The sequence below is a fragment of the Carex rostrata genome, chromosome 7 (assembly GCF_964058835.1).
Source record: "Carex rostrata chromosome 7, lpCarRost1.2, whole genome shotgun sequence".
Taxonomy (NCBI): Eukaryota; Viridiplantae; Streptophyta; class Magnoliopsida; order Poales; family Cyperaceae; genus Carex; species Carex rostrata.
This window is the reverse complement of record NC_135924.1, coordinates 7,655,554-7,678,028: the sequence shown is the minus strand read 5'-3', so window position 1 is coordinate 7,678,028 and position 22,475 is coordinate 7,655,554. Positions and strand designations below refer to the sequence as shown.

At 32.3% G+C, this 22,475-nt stretch overlaps 2 protein-coding genes and 1 long non-coding RNA gene across 5 annotated transcripts; 2 read left to right on the top strand and 1 right to left on the bottom strand.

Annotated features, from left to right (window-relative positions):
* The first annotated feature begins 758 nt into the window (after nucleotides 1–758).
* Nucleotides 759–5,221, top strand: LOC144556889 (protein NRT1/ PTR FAMILY 8.3-like). 3 transcript variants are annotated; one of them, XM_078305378.1, is made up of 5 exons: nucleotides 759–886; nucleotides 1,821–1,884; nucleotides 2,690–2,907; nucleotides 3,431–3,924; nucleotides 4,347–5,221. In XM_078305378.1, the coding sequence occupies exons 4-5, from the start codon at nucleotides 3,800–3,802 to the stop codon at nucleotides 5,149–5,151; spliced, it is 930 nt and encodes a 309-aa protein (XP_078161504.1). In that variant the 5' UTR covers nucleotides 759–886; nucleotides 1,821–1,884; nucleotides 2,690–2,907; nucleotides 3,431–3,799; the 3' UTR covers nucleotides 5,152–5,221. The 3 variants fall into 3 exon arrangements, with proteins under 3 accessions (XP_078161504.1, XP_078161506.1, XP_078161505.1); XM_078305380.1 differs by having other exon boundaries at nucleotides 765–886; XM_078305379.1 differs by lacking the exon at nucleotides 1,821–1,884 and having other exon boundaries at nucleotides 789–886.
* A 1,554-nt stretch (nucleotides 5,222–6,775) lies between these two features.
* LOC144556888 (protein NRT1/ PTR FAMILY 8.3-like) lies at nucleotides 6,776–11,316 on the top strand. The gene is made up of 5 exons (XM_078305376.1): nucleotides 6,776–6,898; nucleotides 7,241–7,304; nucleotides 8,697–8,914; nucleotides 9,447–9,940; nucleotides 10,378–11,316. Exons 1-5 carry the CDS (start codon nucleotides 6,839–6,841, stop codon nucleotides 11,180–11,182), a joined length of 1,641 nt encoding a protein of 546 aa, XP_078161502.1. The 5' UTR covers nucleotides 6,776–6,838; the 3' UTR covers nucleotides 11,183–11,316.
* An 8,829-nt stretch (nucleotides 11,317–20,145) lies between these two features.
* On the bottom strand, nucleotides 20,146–21,427 carry LOC144556374 (uncharacterized). The gene is made up of 2 exons (XR_013512355.1): nucleotides 21,228–21,427; nucleotides 20,146–20,397 (listed from the first exon to the last, which is right to left on the bottom strand). It is a non-coding gene; the product is annotated as an uncharacterized LOC144556374 (long non-coding RNA).
* Nucleotides 21,428–22,475: the final 1,048 nt, after the last annotated feature.

The following is a 22,475-nucleotide window of genomic DNA, read 5'->3' as shown; positions in this document are numbered from 1 at the left end:
CTTTTATTTTGAGGGCGATGAAAGTCGTTGAGTCTTTCGATTCTCCCGCACAACTTTGCAGTCTAGCAAATATTTTTTGAAAAAAAATCATCAAGTTTGTGCAACACACTTCACCTCTTCTTCTTTTCTCTTTAATTTTTTCTTTTTATGAAGTAGGTGAATTGTTAAATCTAATTTCCTCACTTCTTCCCTTCCATCCCATTCCTTTCCTTTGATAATTACATTTTGAAACATAATTTTAAAAGAAGAAAAAACATTCATTCAATTTAATCTAAATAAAACATAAAAAAATATATTTGTTGACATAATTAAGACCCTTTATTTTTAGAAAAAATCTCACATATATATAAATATAAATTATAATAATAAAACATTATGTTATGAAGAAACAAATTGTATTTTCTCACAGTGATCCATATAGACACATAAGATCCCTGTCACCATATATCATAATATAATATCTTTATTAGCTTATTTTTATTTTTGAACATTAAAGCCAGTAGGCCATAATATCTTTATTAGTGACACTGACAGCGAGTCACTGTTATAGTGAGTGGGACCCATAGTGACCAGATCCTCTGCGTTATAGTAAGTTTGAATCCGGACCAATCCGGTCCCAAGACAGAGGCTCTAAAATTCACGCGATTATATAACGAACGGATCGGATTCAAAGTCAAACGATGAGGTACCTTAGGTATATGAATGCATCAGGAGAGATTATCTTTGTACCAATCAATCAACCAAAAATATCTACCGAAAAAAAAAAACACTGCAGTTGAGAAGCACTGTATTTCTTGTGGATCGAGGAACTGGTCAACTGGGCTTAATGGAGGAGGCGAGAGAGAGTTTGCTGGTGGTAGAAGAAGAATCCCAATCCTCAAATGAGGTACTCAAATTAATCTCAGAATTATTTGACATTTGTGAATCAATTTCTTTAGATTCGAAACTGGAGAGTGGTACCTCAAAGTAAGTTTTAGGGGTAATTTTATGTATGTCTCTCAAAAACTTGGAAATTACGTATTTTCTCCTCTAGAATTCAAAATATCATATTTAACCCTCTAAATTTTAAAAACCCACAAATTTATTCAATTTATTTCATTTTATATTAAAACAAATTTTAAATTTATAAAGTACTCAATTTAACCATCATTAAAGAAATAAAAAATGGGTAGCCTGATTAAGCATAAATGTTTTAGTATTTCAATTGGCTGGTTGTGAGGACAAATGATTCATTTTCTTACATGTGATGTGTAACAAGCATATATTTAAATGTCACTATGTATGTGTCACAAGTAGAGAAATGAACTATTTGCTCTTGAAAACCGATCAATTAGAAAGTTAGACATTTTTCTCATAAATACTATATATTTTTATTTTTTATAAATGGTAAAATAGGAATTTTATAAATTTAAAATGAGTTTTAGTTCAAAAGATAATAATTGGGTAAATTTGTGTGTTCTGAAATTTAGAGAGCTAAATATGATATTATGGAATATAGAGGGAAAAATATTTAATTTCGAGGTTTTGAGGGGTATACATGAAATGCCTCCGTTTTAGATTCTCTTCGCAGATTTAGAAGAAACAAAAATTCTCTGATAAATGCTGTACTTTTTTCTGTGGATGGAAACATTTTTTGGCCCCTATAAAGAAAAAGAGGAGGAAATGAGTTCTCCAATTATACAGCTACTATAACAGACTGTATCAATATATAAAGCCACATTCCAACCTTGTAGTAACTGGCAAAAATAAAATATTTCATATCTTGAACTGTTCCATTTTAGAAATTGGGAAATTTAAATTTACATGGTACTATGCTGCAGGAAAGAATAACCTCAGAATCAAAGCATCGGATTGGAGGATGGAAAGCTTGCTCTTTAATTATGTGTAAGCAAATGGGTCATTTCTAAAAGAGAAATTTGTATATATGCCTATCATAACTTTGTGGTTCAGATATTTCCCCTTCAAAATATAAAAATTAGTATCTAAACTTAATTTATTAATAACTCCATTTTTCTAATTCAATCAATTAAAAGCTCATTCTAGTATTAGTAAAAAAAATTAAAATGACTATTTTACCCTTATATTCAAATTACCGTATCATTCACTAACCTCTCCACCACCATTTCTGTGTATTAAATCACATTTTACTGAAATTACATCTTGTTCACCATTTGTTCATACCTATGTGTATTAAAATAACTAAATTTTAAATTTTGATGGGAAAATAACTAAATCACAAAGTTATGATGGCCATATATGGAAATTTCTCTTTCTAAATTAACAGTAGCTGTTATCTCATTTGAGCTATCTGATCTAAATCTATTGGCTTGATTGAATTGAGCCGACGGCTTGGATCAAAACCTGACCTTGTATTAGCTCCAGATGCCTCAAGCCAAGTGATATAAGAACTTCAGGAAAATAGTTATAAAATTCATTTATATATCATACAAGTTCGAGAATATTCCTAATTTTGGTTGAGGCCCCAGCTAAGCTCAATTTAAACTAGGTACCAGCATCTGTAGTTCAAATTTACCAGGAATTGGTTGTTTTATAAACTGGGACTTTTTCTGTTATATTAAATTCTTCGAAATAGTTTAACAATCTTTTTTTTTCCAAATCCTCTTGTACTAGAGAAAAATTAATTAAGATATAATGAAAGTGAGTTATTAAATTTCTGCATATATTATAGGCACTGAATTTTGTGCGTGCGTGGTCTACTATGGCATCGGCAGAAATCTATCAGTATATCTTAAAACAGAGCTATTTGAAGATAGTGTTACCGCAGCAGCGCAAGCTTCGACGTGGCAAGGCACTTTTTTCGCAACGACACTGATAGGTGCTTATGTGGCAGATTCTTACTGGGGAAATTATTTGACTCTTGTATCTTTCCTTGTCATTTTCTTTATTGTAAGTATCCAATTCTATATGATGCTCTTTCATATGCTTATGATTAGGTTGCACACACACACACCGAGAACAGTGACATATTACAAAATACAATTTGCAAAGCTGTTAGAGGAGCACTCATATTACAAAATTCATTGTTGTACCAGTGACATACAGGTATGACAACAATGTAATAGACTTATTGCAGTAGTATTTCTGCATACGATATTAGGGATAATTTCATGTATACCCTCAAAAACCTCAAAATTATGTATCTCCACCTCTAAAATTAATAATACCTTCTAAATTTCTAAAGCTCACAAATTTACCAACTTATTGACTTTTCCATTAAAACTCAATTTTAAATTTCTAAAGTACCCATTTTACCCTTTATTAAAAAATAAAAAATATTTAACTTGTTTCAGAGAATATTTAGTTTTCTAACCTTGCTAGGGTTGCTTGTGCACCATTCCTACACTAAACAATATTTTGCTTTTCAATTCAAATTAGTTTGATGTATCTCTTTTTTGTTCTTTCACAAAAGGGGTTGGTGGTTTTGACTCTATCAACATCACTTTCAATCTTGAAGCATTCTCCTGTTGCCTCATTTCTTAGCCTTTACATGATTGCTTTCGGGGCCGGGGCCACTAAACCGTGCATGTCAGCATTTGGTGCAGATCAATTTGACATGGCTGATACCACTGCAAAGGGATCTTTCTTTAGTTTCTATTATCTCACTGTCACTATAGGTGCTTTGTTTGCCGGAACTATCATTGTATGGATACAAGATAACTATGGATGAACTTTAGGATTTGGTGTTCTTACCATAGTACTTGGGATAGGCTTTACGAATTTTATATCTGGTTCTAAGTTATATAGATACTGCAAACCAATAGGAAGCCCTCTTACAAGAATGTGTCAAGTGATTGTTGCGGCCACTAGAAAATTTAATTTGGATTTGCCGGAGGATGAGTCTCTTCTACATAACGCAACAGAAAAATCGGGAATCGGCAAATTAGAAAGTACCCCAGAATTCAGGTAATCTGCTTTAGAATGCTGCACCATTTAGTAATTATGATACGAGGGTTTAAATGTCTTCATTTATTGTGCCTCCAGTATACCTCCTCTTGTAATATAGAATAAAAAATGGCATTTGAACCCTGCTCTTATAATATAGAATATATTAAAATGTGATAAAAGGAGAAATGAGTTTGACTACAAAAATATCAAGCTATCTTTTCATGTATATCTATTCTTTTAATTTTTAATTAATCCAGTAGTTTTTTAATTGGTACATTTCTGTTACCTCAAAAAAGAAAAAAATGGTACTTTTCTGATGTGATGTACCTTTTTTTATCCTAAAGTATCCTTTGGTTGAGTAGATGGTTGCATGTTTGATGATGGTTTACAATTATAGAGGTCCAAGCACAGAATTGAATTGAATTTTAATGTAATTGCAGATTCCTTAACAAAGCTTCCATTGTCTCCGCTTCGGATTTCACCGATACTGGTACCCGCAACCCATGGAGTCTTTGCACCACATCACAAGTTGAAGAGTTGAAATCTATACTTCGGTTGCTTCCTATTTGGACCACATTTATACTCTTTGCCTCAGTTTCTACCCAGGAATCGACAGTTTTTGTCGAACAAGGAATGTTCATGAACACACGCTTGGGTACTTTGAACATCCCTCCCGCTTCTCTCACGACTTTCGATGTACTTGCGGTGATTGCATTCACACCTTTCTATGATAAAATAATTGTGCCGGTTGCTCGGAGATTTACCGGAAAAGATAGAGGGTTCTCTCACTTGCAACGGGCAGGGATCGGCTTTTTCTTTGCTGTTCTTGCTATGGTATCAGCAGCAATCGTGGAAACGAAGCGCTTAGAGATAGCAACCAATGAAGGTTTGGTACATGAAAATGTTGCAGTTTCAATGAGTATTCTTTGGCAAATACCGCAACATGTTTTAGTAGGTATCGGCGAAGTATTTAACCAAATAGGCATGCTTGAGTTCTTCTATGGCCAAGCGCCGGATTCGATGAGGAGTCTCTGTTTGGCGCTTGCTTTTCTTACCATAGCACTTGGAGGCTATGTCACGTCGATTATTTTGACAATGACTGATTGGTTGTTTGGATGGATACCTGATAACTTAAATGAGGGGCACTTAGATCGTTTTTTTTGGTTGGTTTCAGGGCTATGCATGCTTAATTTAGCAGTTTTTGTTTATTTTGCCTCACGATACCGATACAAGAGGATTTCATGAAATGTATACTGTATATTTAATGTTGGAAAAGTTCAAAGAACTTGTAAAATTTTGAAGTAATTCAAGAAAATATAAATTTACTAATTTAGAGAAAATTTTGTACATATTTTAACCAGATATATTACTAGCAATGATTTAGAGAAGGCAGGCTAGGGTTGAAGGGGAAGAAAATGTTTGGGGAAATTTTATGTATATCCCTAAAAAACATTTAATTTACGTACATTACCTTCTGAAATTTATAATATCATAGTTAGCCTTCTAAATTTCAAAAAATCACAAATTTACCCATTGATTATTATTTTATTAAAACTCATTTAAAATTTATGAAATATATATTACACCCTTTATTAAAAATGTAAAAAACATGTAGCATTTGTAAAAGATCTAATTGGTCAGTTTGTGAGAGCAAACAATTCATTTTTCTACTTCTGACACACACATAATAAATTAGTGATATTTAAGTATACACTTGTGTATCTGTTAGACCGTCATAAGTAGAAAAATAGTTTTTGTTTTTAGGAAAAATGAAGGTCTAACCTTTATTTGATTATATTATCAGGAAAATAAATAGTTTGTCATCACACATGCTAATTACAAAACTGAATATTTCAACACATGCTATATATTTTTTTATTTTATTGTAAAAGGTAAAATGAAAAATTCATAAATTTACCACAATCCTTTAATAGTGCGGATTCTAATGGGACAGTCCGAATCCAAACTCAAAATCTAAGTTACCTCAGGAGTCAGGAAATTCGAATTCCAGAGGCAGAATCAGCAGAATTCGCATCCTCTGAGATATCTCATATTTTGCATGACTTTTTGGAAAATATCAACCGTTACAATACGTTCTGTGCGAATCTCAAAGCTCAAATAATACTGGCCCCCTACGTCACCCCGAATTGGAACCGGACACGTCAGTCACGCAAAATATGAGATATCTCAGAGGATACTCACTCGCATCAGCATGGGATCTCAATATTGATCTTCTTTTTTATTTGGAATCCGTTGCATTACTTCATGGGCTTAACTCAAACATCAAATTGCAAACCCAAAATAATTAATTGGGCCTATTTTATCTTTTTGTAATAGAAAAGAAACATTTTTTTTCCCCTCATAATCTTCTCTGTGTATTTCAAGTTCTATTCGGATTTGGGGCCAACTGGTACCACTTGTTCATTTTCTTATTTCTTATATTTTCTTGGTGTACCAACATAGAATATCTACAAGCGTGATATGAAAAGTGTAATAAAAAAATTGGTTCCAAGGACATTATAACAGTTGAATAATTGATTATTAAGTAGCCGGTAATTAAGCTGCGCACATCACATGTGATGTTTGATATTTAGTCGTTTTGCATCAGTATTAAAAGTAATAATGTTTGGTAAAGTACATATAACATTTAAAAAAGAAAGAAAAAGAAGAAGCTAAAATACATATAGCATGCTGATATTTTAGAAACAAATCGAATAGTTCTGAATTATTTCAAACCACCTGATCTTAAATGAAGTTCAGAATTCAGATCCGCTTAAAACTCGCAATAAAGTTGTACAATTGGAGAGGAAACGGTTCTATTCACTCAAAAGATGCTCTTTTGAGTTAATGCAGACGATGCGGAGCAGTTGAGAAGCAGTGGAGCACTATAAATATATTCCTTTTGCATCGAGGAACTGCTCAACTGGGCTTAATGGAGGAGGCGAGAGAGAGTTTGCTGGTGGTAGAAGAAGAATCCCAATCCCCAAATGAGGTACTCAAATTTTGGTATCTGTGAATCAATTTCTTATTTTCTTTGGATTGCAAGCTGAAGAGTGGTACCTCAAAGCTTCTATTTGTAGCCTTTTCTCCTCTCCTTTTCAAAGGAGCGGTGGTTTCAAGCTCAACAAGTGTTAGGAGAAATTTCATGTATGCCTCTAAAAATTCTCGAAATTATGTATTCCCCCCTCTAAATTTTAAAATATCAGACTGCATCAATGTATATAAAGCCATATTCCGAGCTTGTAGTAACCGGCAAAAATAATATAATTTCATATGTTGAACTGTTCCATTATAGAAATTGGGAAATTTAAATTTATATGGTACTATGCTGCAGGAAAGAATAATCTCAGAATCAAAGCATCGGATTGGAGGATGGAAAGCTTGCTCTTTAATTATGTGTAAGCAAATGGGTCATTTCTACAAGAGAAATTTGTATATATGCCTATCATAACTTTGTGGTTTAGATATTTCCCCTTCAAAATATAAAAATTAGTATGTAAACTTACTTAATTTATTAATAACTCCATTTTTCTAATTTAATCAATTAAAAGCTCATTTTAGTATTAGTAAAAAAATTAAAATGACTATTTTACCTTATATTCAAATTACCGTTAGGGGTGTCAATGGTACCTTTTTAGCTGTTTATCCGACCCGTATCGTATTCGATAAGGCGGGTATGGGTAAGTTTTTTTTTTCGTTAGTTTATTAGGTATGGGAATGGGTAAGAATTTTTTTTCGTTAAATAAATGGGTAAGGATATGGGTAATGACTATTTCGTATCCGTTATCCTATAAGATAATTATAAAATCCAAATATATATTCAATTCAATTTTCAACCCACTTAAATGTATATTTGTGTTTTTGAATTTTTATTCTTTATAAAAAATAATTTAGTTGGAATTGATTGCACATTTATTTTATTTTTTATTAGAAATGCAATTATATATGTGTTAAAATGAATGAGTTTTTGATGTTTAATTTGTAAAATATAATAAAACTAATTATTATACTAGTATTATCCGTTATTCACCTGCTACCGTTTCGTTACCCGATAATATTAACGGGTAAGGGTAGGGTAGGGTAAGATTAATTTTTAATGGGTATGGGTAGGGTATGGGTAAGGTCAATTTTAATGGGTATGGGTATGAAAATGTCTCCACCCGACCCGTACTGTACCCATTGACACCCCTAATTACCGTATCACTCACTAACCTCTCCACCACCATTTCTGCGTATTAAATCACATTTTACTGAAATTACATCTTGTTCACCATTTGTTCATACCTATGTGTATTAAAATAACTAAATTTTAAATTTTGATGGGAAAATAACTAAATCACAAAGTTATGATGGCCATATATGTAAATTTCTCTTTCTAAATTAACAGTAGCTGTTATCTCATTTGAGCTATCCGATCTAAATCTATTGGCTTGATTGAATTGAGCCGACGGCTTGGATCAAAACCTGACCTTGTATTAGCTCCAGATGCCTCAAGCCAAGTGATATAAGAACTTCAGGAAAATAGTTATAAAATTCATTTATATATCATACAAGTTCGAGAATATTCCTAATTTTGGTTGAGGCCCCAGCTAAGCTCAATTTAAACTAGGTACCAGCATCTGTAGTTCAAATTTACCAGGAATTGGTTGTTTTATAAACTGGGACTTTTTCTGTTACATTAAATTCTTCCAAATAGTTTCACAATCTTTTTTTCCAAATCCTCTTGTACCAGACAAAAATTAATTAAGATATAATGAAAGTGAGTTATTAAATTTCTGCATATATTATAGGCACTGAATTTTGTGTGTGCGTGGTCTATTATGGCATCGGCAGAAATCTATCAGTATATCTTAAAACAGAGCTATTTGAAGATAGTGTTACCGCAGCAGCGCAAGCTTCAACGTGGCAAGGCACTTGTTTCGCAACGACACTGATAGGTGCTTATGTGGCAGATTCTTACTGGGGAAATTATTTGACTCTTGTATCTTTCCTTGTCATTTTCTTTATCGTAAGTATCCAATTCTATATGATGCACTTTCATATGCTTATCATTAGGTTGCACACACACACACCAAGAACAGTGACATATTACAAAATACAATTTGCAAAGCTGTTAGAGGAGCACTCATATTACAAAATTCGTTGTTGTACCAGTGACATACAGGTATGACAACAATGTGATAGACTTATTGCAGTAGTATTTCTGCATACGATATTAGGGATAATTTCATGTATACCCTCAAAAACAACAAAATTATGTATCTCCACCTCTAAAATTAATAATATTATTTTTACCCTTCTAAATTTCTAACGCTCACAAATTTACCAACTTATTGACTTGTCCATTAAAACTCAACTTTAAATTTCTAAATTACCATTTTACCCTTTATTAAAAAATAAAAAATATTTAACTTGTTTCAGAGAATATTTAGTCTTCTAACTTTGCTAGGGTTGCTTGTGCACCATTCCTACACTAAACAATATTTTGCTTTTCAATTCAAATTAGTTTGATGTATCTCTTTTTTGTTCTTTCACAAAAGGGATTGGTGGTTTTGACTCTATCAACATCACTTTCAATCTTGAAGCATTCTCCTGTTGCCTCATTTCTCGGCCTTTACATGATTGCTTTCGGGGCTGGGGCCACTAAACCGTGCATGTCAGCATTTGGTGCCGATCAATTTGACACGGCTGATACCACTGCAAAGGGATCTTTCTTTAGTTTCTATTATCTCACTGTCACTATAGGTGCTTTGTTTGCCGGAACTGTCATTGTATGGATACAAGATAACTATGGATGGACTTTAGGATTTGGTGTTCTTACCATAGTACTTGGGATAGGCTTTACGAATTTTATATCTGGTTCTAAGTTATATAGATACCGCAAACCAATAGGAAGCCCTCTTACAAGAATGTGTCAAGTGATTGTTGCGGCCACTAGAAAATTTAATTTGGATTTGCCCGAGGATGAGTCTCTTCTACATAACGCAACAGAAAAATCGGGAATCGGCAAATTAGAAAGTACCCCAGAATTCAGGTAATCTGCTTTTGAATGCTGCACCATTTAGTAATTATGATACGAGGGTTTAAATGTCTTCATTTATTGTGCCTCCAGTACACCTCCTCTTGTAATATAGAATAAAAAATGGCATTTGAACCCTCCTCTTATAATATAGAATATATTAAAATGTGATAAAAGGAGAAATGAGTTCGACTACAAAAATATCAAGCTATCTTTTCATTTATATTTATTCTTTTAATTTTTAATTAATCCAGTAGTTTTTTAATTAGTACATTTCTGCTACCTCAAAAAAGAAAAAAATGGTACTTTTCTGATGTGATGCACCTTTTTTATCCTAAAGTATCCTTTGGTTGAGTAGATGGTTGCATGTTTGATGATGGTTTACAATTATAGATTTTGATTATTATAGAGGTCCAAGCACAGAATTGAATTGAATTTTAATGTAATTGCAGATTCCTTAACAAAGCTTCCATTGTCTCCGCTTCGGATTTCACCCGTACTGGTACCCGCAACCCATGGAGTCTTTGCACCACATCACAAGTCGAAGAGTTGAAATCTATACTTCGGTTGCTTCCTATTTGGACCACATTTATACTCTTTGCCTCAGTTTCTACCCAGGAATCAACAGTTTTTGTCGAACAAGGAATGTTCATGAACACACGCTTGGGTTCTCTGAACATCCCTCCCGCTTCTCTCACGACTTTCGATGTACTTGCGGTGATTGCATTCACACCTTTCTATGATAAAATAATTGTGCCGGTTGCTCGGAGATTTACCGGAAAAGATAGAGGGTTCTCTCACTTGCAACGGGCAGGGATCGGCTTGTTCTTTGCTGTTCTTGCTATGGTATCAGCAGCAATCGTGGAAACGAAGCGCTTAGAGATAGCAACCAATGAAGGTTTGGTACATGAAAATGTTGCAGTTTCGATGAGTATTCTTTGGCAAATACCGCAACATGTTTTAGTAGGTATCGGCGAAGTATTTAACCAAATAGGCATGCTCGAGTTCTTCTATGGCCAAGCGCCGGATTCGATGAGGAGTCTCTGTTTGGCGCTTGCTTTTCTTACCATAGCACTTGGAGGCTATGTCACGTCGATTATTTTGACAATGACTGATTGGGTGTTTGGATGGATACCTGATAACTTAAATGAGGGGCACTTAGATCGTTTTTTTTGGTTGGTTTCAGGGCTTTGCATGCTTAATTTAGCATTGTTTGTTTATTTTGCGTCACGGTACCGATACAAGAGGAATTCATGAAATGTATACTGTATATTTAATGTTGGAAAAGTTCAAAGAACTTGTAAAATTTTGAAGTAATTCAAGAAAATATAAATTTAGGCAAAATTTTGTCGATAATTTGACCAGATATGTTACTTTGAAATGATTTAGAATTTTCTTGGCCGTTGGGTTTGGTGTGAGAGGGAACGCTGGGTAGAAATGGAAGACAAAATTTGGGGGAATTTCTTGTATACCCCTCAAAAACCTTTAAATTACGTATTTTTCCCTTCTAAAATTCATTATCTCATATTAGCCTTCTAAATTTCAACAACTCACAAAATTTATCCAATTATTATATATATATTTTTTATTATTAGGACTCAGTCTAAATTTATAAAATATCCAATAGCCTTTTAAGAAAGCGTATGTAAAAGATCTAATTGACTAATTTGTGAGGGCAAAAAGTTCATTTTTTTACTTTTGAATTTTGATACATACACAGTGACTTTTAGATATACGCTTGTGCGTCTATGCTACATATCTTTTATTTTTTTAATAAAGATAAAATATAAATTTCATAAATATAAAATGAAAATGATTTTCTAACATTCTAACCCCTCATTGAGAAAAAAAAAGTTTACTTAGTACATAGTCTTTTCACAAAATAAAATAAAAATATCATTAAAAAGAACTGCCTCAGATGTAGAATATATTATGTATGTCAACCTTCAATGTACCGATTTTTTTATTTATATTAAAAAAAATATAAATTTAAAAAACTAACCAAACCTCGCGTTCATTTCAAAAACTACCCAAACCGGAAAAAATATTTCCGGTTTCAACACCAATTTCCGGTAAATGGATATTAAAACCGGAAAAGAAATTTCGGAAATTATTTTTCCGGTTTTAAGTTCCAAAACCGGAATAATTTTTTCCGGTTTTAGGATTTTTTTTTTGAGGAAAATTTTTTTTTAGGAAATTTTTTTTTCGGATTTTTTTTTCATTTTTTATAATTTATTTATTTTTTGTATTGAAGTATTATAAATATTTAATATATTTTTTTAAAAATAGATGGAATACTATATAATTTGATTTATTCGAAATACTGCTACAAATAATTCGGATCAACATTTTTCATGCCGAATTTTTTACGGCTGTAAGAAAAATTAATATATGTATACGTATATATAATATAATACAATATAATATATGTATATATATGTATATATAATATAATATAATATAATATATGTATATATATGTATATATAATATAATATATATGTTAAAATGGGCTTGCATATCAAATTTTATATTTTTTTTAATTTTGTTACTATTTATTAAGTATGTAACAAAATCGCTATATTCAGACCATTGAATTTTTGTACCCATCTTCATAAATAGTGAAAATTTTTAGAAAAATGTAAAATTTGATCTGCAAGCACATTTTAAAATATCCATCATGTTGAACGGTTTGGATCGACTGTTTGGACTTTGAAAACTTTGAAAATACCGATCGTTGAATGCCTACCGTTGAAAGAAAACTTAAACTGAATTTTTGAGGCACTAAACGAGGGTTCCAATGCCTCATTTTTTTATACCTCATCATACCTCATACCTCCTCTATGTATAATATATGTATATATATGTATATAGAGTAAAACTAGGGTGCTCTTAAGCTCACCAAAGTTTTGGTGAGCTTAACTATAAAACTCATCAAATCGATTTCAAATGACGAATCCGAACCGTTGAAACCCGCCTACCTTATGTGTGATGCATCTACATGTGAAATTTTTAAACATTCGAATTAATTTAGTATAAAGTCAAGCGGTAAAAAAACGTTCAAAAAATAAATGCACTAAAATTAATTTATTAACCTTCTAATTTTGACCGCTTGACTTTATACTAAATTAATTCGAATATTTAAAAATTTCACATGTAGATGCATCACACATAAGGTAGGCGGGTTTTAACGGTTCGGATTCATCATTTGAAATCGATTTGATGAGTTTTAGAGTTAAGCTCACCAAAACTTTGGTGAGCTTAAGAGCACCCTAGTTCTACTCTATGTATATATATGTATATATAATATAATATATGTATATATATATAGAGAGAGAGATGGGCTACGGTGAGTTGCGAAGTAAAGCGACTATTTTACTTCACGCTCATATTTTGCGATTTTTAAGTTCAAAACGTCGATCCGAACCGTTCATCTTGTTCTCCATATTGAAATGTGCTTGGAGACCAAATTTTACATTTTTTGGAATTTGTTTACTATTTATTAAGCAATTTTGAAAGTCGCTGATCTGATGGTCCAGAAAATTTTACTGTTCACAGCAAAACAACAATTTAAAAAAATGCAAAATAAATAGTAAAAAAATTCCAAAAAATGTAAAATTTGGTCTCCAACCACATTTCAATATGGATTAAACATCTAACGGTTCGGATCAGTCGTTTGGACTTTCAAAATAAAAATACGGCGTGAAGTAGAAACGCGTTTTACTTCGCAACTCACTGTAGCCCACCTCTATATATATATGTATAGATAATATAAAATATGTATATATAATATCTCCATTCTTATATTATGCACGTAGTTGTCCTGATCTGCCAACGGCTCAGATTGAAAGATAGATTTTCAAATTGAATATCAATCCTTCAATTACATAAATTGTCATCTTTTGATTAAATACATCTATTTTATGTATAGAAGCCTAAATTTAATTAAAAACATAGTCGCCATACAGACTGCTACATGCTTTGTCACATTAGAATTGAATGAATTCCAAGCAATATGTTTCCTTATTTCTCCTTACAACTATCTTTAATTAATGCAATCAAATTATTTCTTTATTTCTCCATTTTCTCCGTTTCATTTCTCTTCTTCCTCTATAGTTTTGAAAATGAAAATGGAAACAATCATATATTTTCGGATTTTGTTTAGATGTACTGTATCTTTGTGAATATATGAATATCAATTCTTATGCTGATGGAAACAATCATACATTTTTGATTTGGAGAAAAAATAAAAAATATCTAAAACTTTCGAGTAGATTATTTCCATCCTATGGTGAGCAAGTATTTTATTAAAAATTTCATATTAGTGTCATCCTTAGAATAAAACAACTTCTACAAAAAAAATTGAGGAGAAATTAATTGCGCCTTGGTATAAATTCTGGACTATTACAACTAAAAGCACAAATTCATACACATATATTTAAGTTTAGCTTACCTCCCCGGAAGTTTCTCCTAGAACCTAGCTTGCCAGTATATATATGCATATCTAAATCCTTATCACTCTATATAAGTTGGCTAAATGTACCTCCTTTTATTTAGAAATTGCATTTTTTTTTACAGATGCCTAGATATGCAAAAGCTTTTGTTTTGAGTTATAAAATATTTTTTTAAGAAAAAGAAAAGAGAAATATCAATGAATTGTTTGCAAAATGTTATTCTTGTCATAGAAATCCGACAAAATGTTTTTATTTTTTTAGACCTATATATCGGAATAATGGATTTCAATATTTGGTGAAGCAATATGCAAATTCATGTATGTACTTCATTGAAAGGTTGAGATGGATATACACTTTTTGCTGCATGAGAGTATTAATAGGCTTCATCAAAAGTTTTTGCTGCACTGAAAGGTTCGATTCCATAAAATTAAATGAATCCCTATACTCTTACATGGTTTGTCATATTAAATTGAATGAATTTCTAGCGATCTGTATTTTTATTTCTCCTTACAACTATCTTTAATTGTTGCAATCAAATTAGTTTCTTATTTCTCTATTTTTTTTTGTTTCATTTCTCCTCTTCCTCTATAGTTTCGAAAATGAAAATATAAACAATCATATCTTTTCGGATTTTGTTTAGAGCTATTGTATCTTTGTGAATAGATGAATAGCAGATCTTGTGCTGATGAAAACAATCATACATTTCTAATTTGGAGAGAAAATGAAGAGTATCTAGAACTTTTGTGTAGAGAAATGATATGTTGAAAAATTTCCATGTTAAAATAACTTCCATCAATAATATACATGTAGAGAAAATTCTTATTTGAATCGTTTAATTAAATATTTTCCAATTTTGTTTCTTTACAGATCATTTATCCTCTAAATCGTTTTATGACATGTCTTGCTTGTGAAAAAAATTAGATATTAAATCGCAATGATACTTCAATTTTTTTTCATGTTATATTTGATCTTTTTTTTTTTTCATTTTTTGTTGTTTCTTTTATTGTTATTTATTATTTGAATTTTTATTTTCTTCATTTGTGTCTTTTATTTTTATTTAAATATATATTTTTTATTTTGTGTGAATGTCAAACAAAAAGATCTCTTCGTATTCTATTTAATCATATAATATATCCCCGTTGCAACGCACGGGCATGATACTAGTAATATATATATGTATATACTAGTATCATACACGTGCGTTGCAACGGGTACATATTATAAGAAACAAATATATCAATGAAAATAATAATTATCTAAAAATTAAAACACATGTTAATAGAAAATTTATATGATTATATATTTTTAATTAACTTTAATTATGATATCTGATAACAATTTGATGATGTGATGATTCTTTATTTTTACCATTAACAATGATATCAAATAATAGCTCGATTCGAATCTAATATCAAATATCATACAACAATTCAATATCAACATATAATATGATATCAAATAATAGCTCGATTCGAATCTAATATCAAATATCATACAACAATTCAATATCAACATATAATATGATATCAAAAAACATAAATAAAAAGTGTTATCGTTTGTATGTATAGGAGACACACACACACACACACACACACACACACATATTATAAGAAAAATATATATTCACACACATGTTCCAATTTATATTCTTCTTTGTTTCCAATTTAGAATACACACACACACATACACACATTGATATATTATATATTGGAAATATATTCTAAATTGCCCACACCAATATGTATAGAAACAAAAAAAGAAAAATAAGGAAATTAAAAAAAAATGATTTCCATTGTGATTCGTATAGAAACGAAGAAGTAAGGAAACAATAAATAAGAAAATGGAAGATGGAGTCTTCTCAATTGAAGAGGAAAAAAAAAATGAAAATAAAGGAATAAGGAAACAAATAAATATATAGCTATATTTCAGAATTTGTTCATTTTAAATTGTAACGTATCGTGTGGTAATAATAGAATGGAGATATATGTAGGGATAAGCTATCATACATTGCAATGCATGGAGGGCTCTATGCATTGCATTGTGAGCTGTTGGATCTTCTTTAAAATTCGTGCAGATATGATAGATTAGATGTCGCTGGATTTCAAATTTTTCAGAAATGGAGGGTCCATTTCCAAGCACACCCCTCCCACCGCGTCCCCTTCTTTCTCTCACGCTGAGAACCCCCAACCCTAAAGGCGATCACCCTCCTCCTCTTCTCTCCTGTCCGCGCCACCTCCAGCGAACCCTAGCCCCGACCTAGCGATCTCTCCCGCTCTTCTCCTCTCCTGTCGGCATCACCTCCAGCGAACCACTCGGGAAGAGGCTGAACTCCGCGCCCCTCGAACCCACCGACCCCCTTAAACCCTACTGCTGCCACTGACCTCCAATTACTGTTTCGGGAAAATGGAAGAGAAGGGCATTGATGAAGAAGATTAACTTCAAGTAATTGGTTTTAGAGCCATGTAGTATCAACTTTAATTGTTAATTCTGGTATGGTATGTACTCATCTCAATATACTATTTACCTCTTACTGGTATGGTTTATGACACTAATATACACAACTACTTTCACAGTCTATGATCTCTTTATTGCTTAACACTCAATTGATTTCTTGTAAACCATCTAAGATCCAAAGCTTAAGTTGATACGTCCAAAGGGTATGGTAAAAAGCTTCAGTACAATTAGATGTACCTTTTATCCCTAAATACACTTTCAGTTCAGATTGCAAGTATACAATCCTACCGTGTAGTATATTGTTGGGTATCGATCCACAGAGATTATGTATAATTACTATGCTTAAACTTTAGTAATAAATTTCAGAAAATAAAATAAAGTAAAGTGCAATAAAAGTAAATTGGGGGTTGTATTCTAACGATTCCTAAGGTTGGGTTCAATACCCAAAAGAAAGGAGTTTAAAACAATAATTGTAAATAAAAGTAAAAGGAAGGAATTGGTTTGCTTTCAAGATTTAGAGATCTAGGGGTCTTTGGTTTACAATCCCTTGCTAACTCTATTAATTAGGTATTTGTTTGAATTCATGTATGATTTGACGAGGTTTCTAACCTAATATGTTATTAAGGGTTACTTTCGTAAATTAATAACGTGCCTAGGTAATTCGGACTTCTCGATTAGGTCCCTCACCCTAGCTACCTAGACCATAAACTCTTGTTAGTCTCTCCTCTCCTCAAATATTGGTACTTCTCAATTAAGTTCATGATACCAATACCCGATTCAAATTGAGATGTCCTAATTAGGGTTTGACTTCATGGTTAGGTTCTTCACCAAGTCCTTAATCTTAATTTCTATAGTTCCGGCTTAGATTAAATTGGTTACAATCTTAATCTAAACCTAGGGCATTTGCATTCATAGTTTGGTACTATCCTATTGATCACAGTCAATTTTGGTTCTTTCGAATCCAAAACGGGATACTACAATTCAAGTACTAACTATGTAATTAACACAAATTATTAAATCACAGAAATTAACAATCAAATTCCATAAAACAATCATAATAAAAACAAATAACCGAATAAAATAAAATTAAACAAGTTCATACATTGACCTAAACCCCTAGAGAGAGAACTACTCTCTCTTAGAGAGATCCATTACAAAAAGTTGGCAAAGTAAGAAGAAATGAAATAAAAGAAGTAATTACACCCTTTAACAAATCAAAAACCTCTATCTTGCCGAATCTTGCTCAGGAAACCCTTATTCTTCTTGCTTGAAAGTTTTCCTTACTTCAGAATTTATCGCTAAGTATTATGTGTGTGGAGAGAGAGAATGAGATAATGGATGGATTCTCTGTGGATGTAATAAACCTCCTCTTTTATAGTCAATGATCATGCCCAATTAAGAGCATAGGAAGTGGAGTTAGTGGGTGCTATATTTGGATTGTTTCCCAGGATGCCTTGTCCAAATTTGGCTGTCAAAACGCGTCCTTGGTGAGCCAAAAATAGAAAAACTGTCAAAAACGTGCAATTTTGGCTTTCTGCGGGTCCAGTGCGGGTGCTCCGGGCCGCACTGCGTATGGTCTCACGCGCACTGAGAAAAATTTTAATTTTTAGTTTCTCATGTTGTAGATATTCTCGCTAGCTTTCCAAAAAGTGGTCACAAGCCTTAATCGGAGTTACGAGTCAAAAGTTATGGCCGTTTTAAATTGACTCCATTTTTGCCTGACTGCTACAGTGCGTCCGCACTGCTACAGTACCATCCGCATTAGGCTCGGCCAGAGTGCGGCTGTATCGATATCCTTGCGTCCGCATCGATATCCGTGCATCCGCACGGATTTTTGATGTATAGCTTATTATACCTTTTTAAAATTGGCGTGTGTCCAGAAATCCATCTAAGTACTTATTGCGGCCATATCGCAAACCGTGTGTCCGCATTGAGCATTTTTCTTCAATTCTCTTCATTTTTCTTCATTTCCTGCAAGTTAAAACCAAGCAAACACAGTAACTTGATTCTAGGTATATTCTATTCACTTTATATTCAAAATACAAGATATTTGATATTATTTTGTGATAAAAATTAGATCGAATGTGTATATAATTTAAGTCTATCCTTGGTCCAAGTACTCTTCAGTACTAGTACCTCACAGAAATTCAATTCTGCACATGTACTTTGCTTTTATCCATGTAACAAGTGTGTTGGAATCTGATTTGATTTTTGTTCTTGTAGGAGCTATGAGCTGATGGAAAAAATATAAACAGTATATATTTATCAAGATGACAGACTGGAGCTGAGAGGCACTTCTGTTTCCTATATGATTTATGAAATTCTTGAAAGATATATGTGAGGTATTTTAGTGTTGATGAATGTATTGTCGGTTTGTTGTGTTAAGGTTTGCCGATGATATTTTGGGAATTGTTCTTTGTTAATGTTTGTTGAGGATATTTTGCGGTTGTTCTTTGTCATATGTTATAGCTTTTTGTCGATGTAATAGATAATTTTCAATGTAATGTAGGATGCAGCTTACAATGTAATGTAATTTTTTTTTTGCAGTGATAGCTTTTTGAGTGCTTTTTTTAACCCATTGAATTGCATATCAAACAAAAACAAGAATATAACAATGAATTAATTTTTGAAAGATGCTAAATTAATTTTGTTATTGGAGCTATCAGTTTTAATTTCTTTGATATGTGCCTGCACATCGTGGGTTTTACAGTGGTGCAAAGGGATGTAAACTGGTACCGGTTCCAAATTGTCTCTCTCATTTTTCTGTTTTTTTACAAGTACCAGTGTATGCAAAATGAATCTATTAGTTAATCCCAAACATTAAGATGCATCCTAATTATGTAAATATGCTTCAGGGAATAACAGAAATGCAAAAAAATGCAAGCAAGTCCTTACAAGTGCTGAAATTTTTGAATGTAAAGGTATTTCACTTGTAAATTTTTATCTTATATTTTTAGATGTGCAGGATTTATGAAGCCAGTAAATACAGGGGACTCAATAGGAAAAATATGAAGACTGATTTTAAAAAGTTCACTCATCAAAAAAGTCTGTATGAATTAAGGAAGAGCCCTGCAACATGCAAAAAATTAATATGAATTGAGGAAAGAAAAATGACAAGCCAAAAATGCAACTATTTAAGGACAGGGCTTCATGAATGTAAAATTATAATGCCATTGTGAATGTAAATAATCCATGAAACTAGACAAGCTAGAGAACAAAGGTGGTCATCGGGGCATTATGCAAAAATTGCAAATAAGCCCTTCTCAAATCCTCTTTTTACAAAACCAGCAAATGACTTACTAGCTTAACCATGTAGGGAAGACATCCTTTTATTGACTTTATGCAAAATAAAACAAAAAGATTCATTAATATGACATTTTGCTTCATTAGGTCTTATATCAAATACGAGCAACCAAAAGAGTACAAAAAGAGAGCTCTATCTATCAAAAATACACAAGTAATTTTGTAATGTTTTCCTTGCTATTATCTATATCAACTTCATTCATTCAAGGGCTTCATAAGTTTTGTAGAAGATGGATGGCCATTTCCTTCATTTACATAATTCCTGCATAGAAGTATATAAAGCACAATGATTTCATAGGCAAGTCAAATGTAAAAGAAAAAGGTTTAGAGATTTAAACCTTGACAGAATTATTGTCAAGTTGAAGAGCCCTTCTATAGCCATCAATAGTGAATTTTCTGCAGATTGGTTTTCTTTACTAAACTTAAAACTATTCTATTTGACTACTTCAGTTTTATATGTTTTCAACTTTTGAGTTACATTCTGACATTGGTTCTCGTTGCTGGTCAGCACTGAAATGAGCAATTAAAAAGGAGCAATTATTGGTATGAATTTCCTGGGATTTAATTACTGGTTTCAAGATTTATACTGGTACTGGTCTAAATGGTAATCTTATGAACTGATTGGTGCGTACTTATCTAGAAAAAAATATAGTGAACATATTTAAGAGGCAATAATTGGAGGCAGTAATTGGAGGTTTCTATTTTCATATGTAATTTAGATGAATTTGGTATTCTTTTCCATTTTCCCGAAAGACAAAATACACTTCATTTCACTATTTTTTTTTTCTCAAATTAACACTTGTAAGTACAGAAAGTCATACACCAGAGTATTTCAGTCTTTTTTTATTTTTTGAAGGGAGTAAATATTGCACTTGGACATTTGTTTGGTTCCATTAGCTCCTCAAAATTTTGGGTTTATTTGGGATCATCGGCAAAGATAGAGGAGGACTAGCCAGCAGTTGTCAGATTTTGATCCCTTATAGTGCTGAATAATCTGGCATTGGTACTTAATAATCTGGGGCAAGCCGTGATTGTTGTTTATTTTAATAACCAAATATGGTGTGGGTATCCTAAACAAACAAGAAGGAAAACCTGATCGCTGGAGGTGGAGCTTTCCTTGGGGGTCGTACCTCTGACAGAAGAGATCGATTGAGATCGATTTGACTGGGGTTCGCTGGAGGTGGTGCCGACAGGAGAGGAGAGGTGCGGGAGAGATCGCTAGGTCGGGGCTGGGGTTCGCTGGAGGTGGTGCGGATAGGAGAGAAGATGAGGAGGGTGATCGCCTTTAAGGCTGGGGGTTCTCAGCGTGAGAGAGAATGGGATGGGGGTGGGAGGGGTGTGCTTGGAAATGGAACTTCCATTTCTGAAAAATTTGAAATCCAGCGACATCTCATCTATCAGATCTGCACGAATTTTAAAAGAGATCCAACAGCTCACAATGCAATGCATAGAGCCCTCCATACATTGCAATGTAGGGTAGCTTATCCCTATATATGTATATATAATATAATATATATATGTATATATAATATAATATATGTATATATATGTATATATAATATATGTATCATATGTGTATATATATCAAATTTGATATCTGCTGGTAAATTAACAAATTTGGACTGATACAAGGATCAAATTGCAAAAGCGATTACACCAGCATGTAGATCATTCAAAAATACACATAATTAACACAAATTTTAATTTATTTGAATTTTTCTACAGTCAATTATGAATTTTCAAAGGTCAGCTTTCAAAAAAACTTTAAACAGCCATAACTTGGGCTAGGAAAGTCGGATTTGCGCATATGACCACTTTTCGGAAAGGGGAGAACAAGACGGATCCGAATTTTTGCAAGAGGAATTCGGAGCATCATAATTTAAAAAAAACGTCGTTTAGTGCCTCAAAAATTCAGTTTAAGTTTTCGTTCAACGGTAGGCATTCAACGATCGGTATTTTCAAATCCGGCATGAAAAATGTTGATCTGGATTATTTGTAGTAGTCTTTCGAATAAATCAAATTATATAGTATTCCATCTATTTTAAAAAAAATATTAAATATTTGTAATACTTCCATACAAAAAATAAATAAATTATAAAAACTAAAAAAAAAAAAAATCCTAAAACCGGAAAAAATTATTCCGGTTTTAATATCCATTTACCGGAAATTAGTGTTGAAACTGGAATTTTTTTTTCCGGTTTGGGTAGTTTTCGAAATGGACGCGAGGTTTGATTATTTTTTTAAATTTATATTTTTTTTTGGATATAAATAAAAAAATCGGTCAATGTATGTATTGGGTGGAAATCTTTGGTAGGTTGGCAAATCTGGCAATTTTATATC

Bases quoted from the DNA above. Each gene is read 5' to 3' on its own strand.
- LOC144556889 (XM_078305378.1), top strand. From the start codon at position 3,800: ATGTGTCAAGTGATTGTTGCGGCCACTAGAAAATTTAATTTGGATTTG. The intron at 3,925-4,346 runs GTAATCTGCTTT...ATGTAATTGCAG, and splicing joins GAAAGTACCCCAGAATTCAG to ATTCCTTAACAAAGCTTCCA.
- LOC144556888 (XM_078305376.1), top strand. From the start codon at position 6,839: ATGGAGGAGGCGAGAGAGAGTTTGCTGGTGGTAGAAGAAGAATCCCAA. The intron at 6,899-7,240 runs GTACTCAAATTT...ACTATGCTGCAG, and splicing joins AATCCCAATCCCCAAATGAG to GAAAGAATAATCTCAGAATC. The intron at 8,915-9,446 runs GTAAGTATCCAA...CTTTCACAAAAG, and splicing joins TCCTTGTCATTTTCTTTATC to GGATTGGTGGTTTTGACTCT.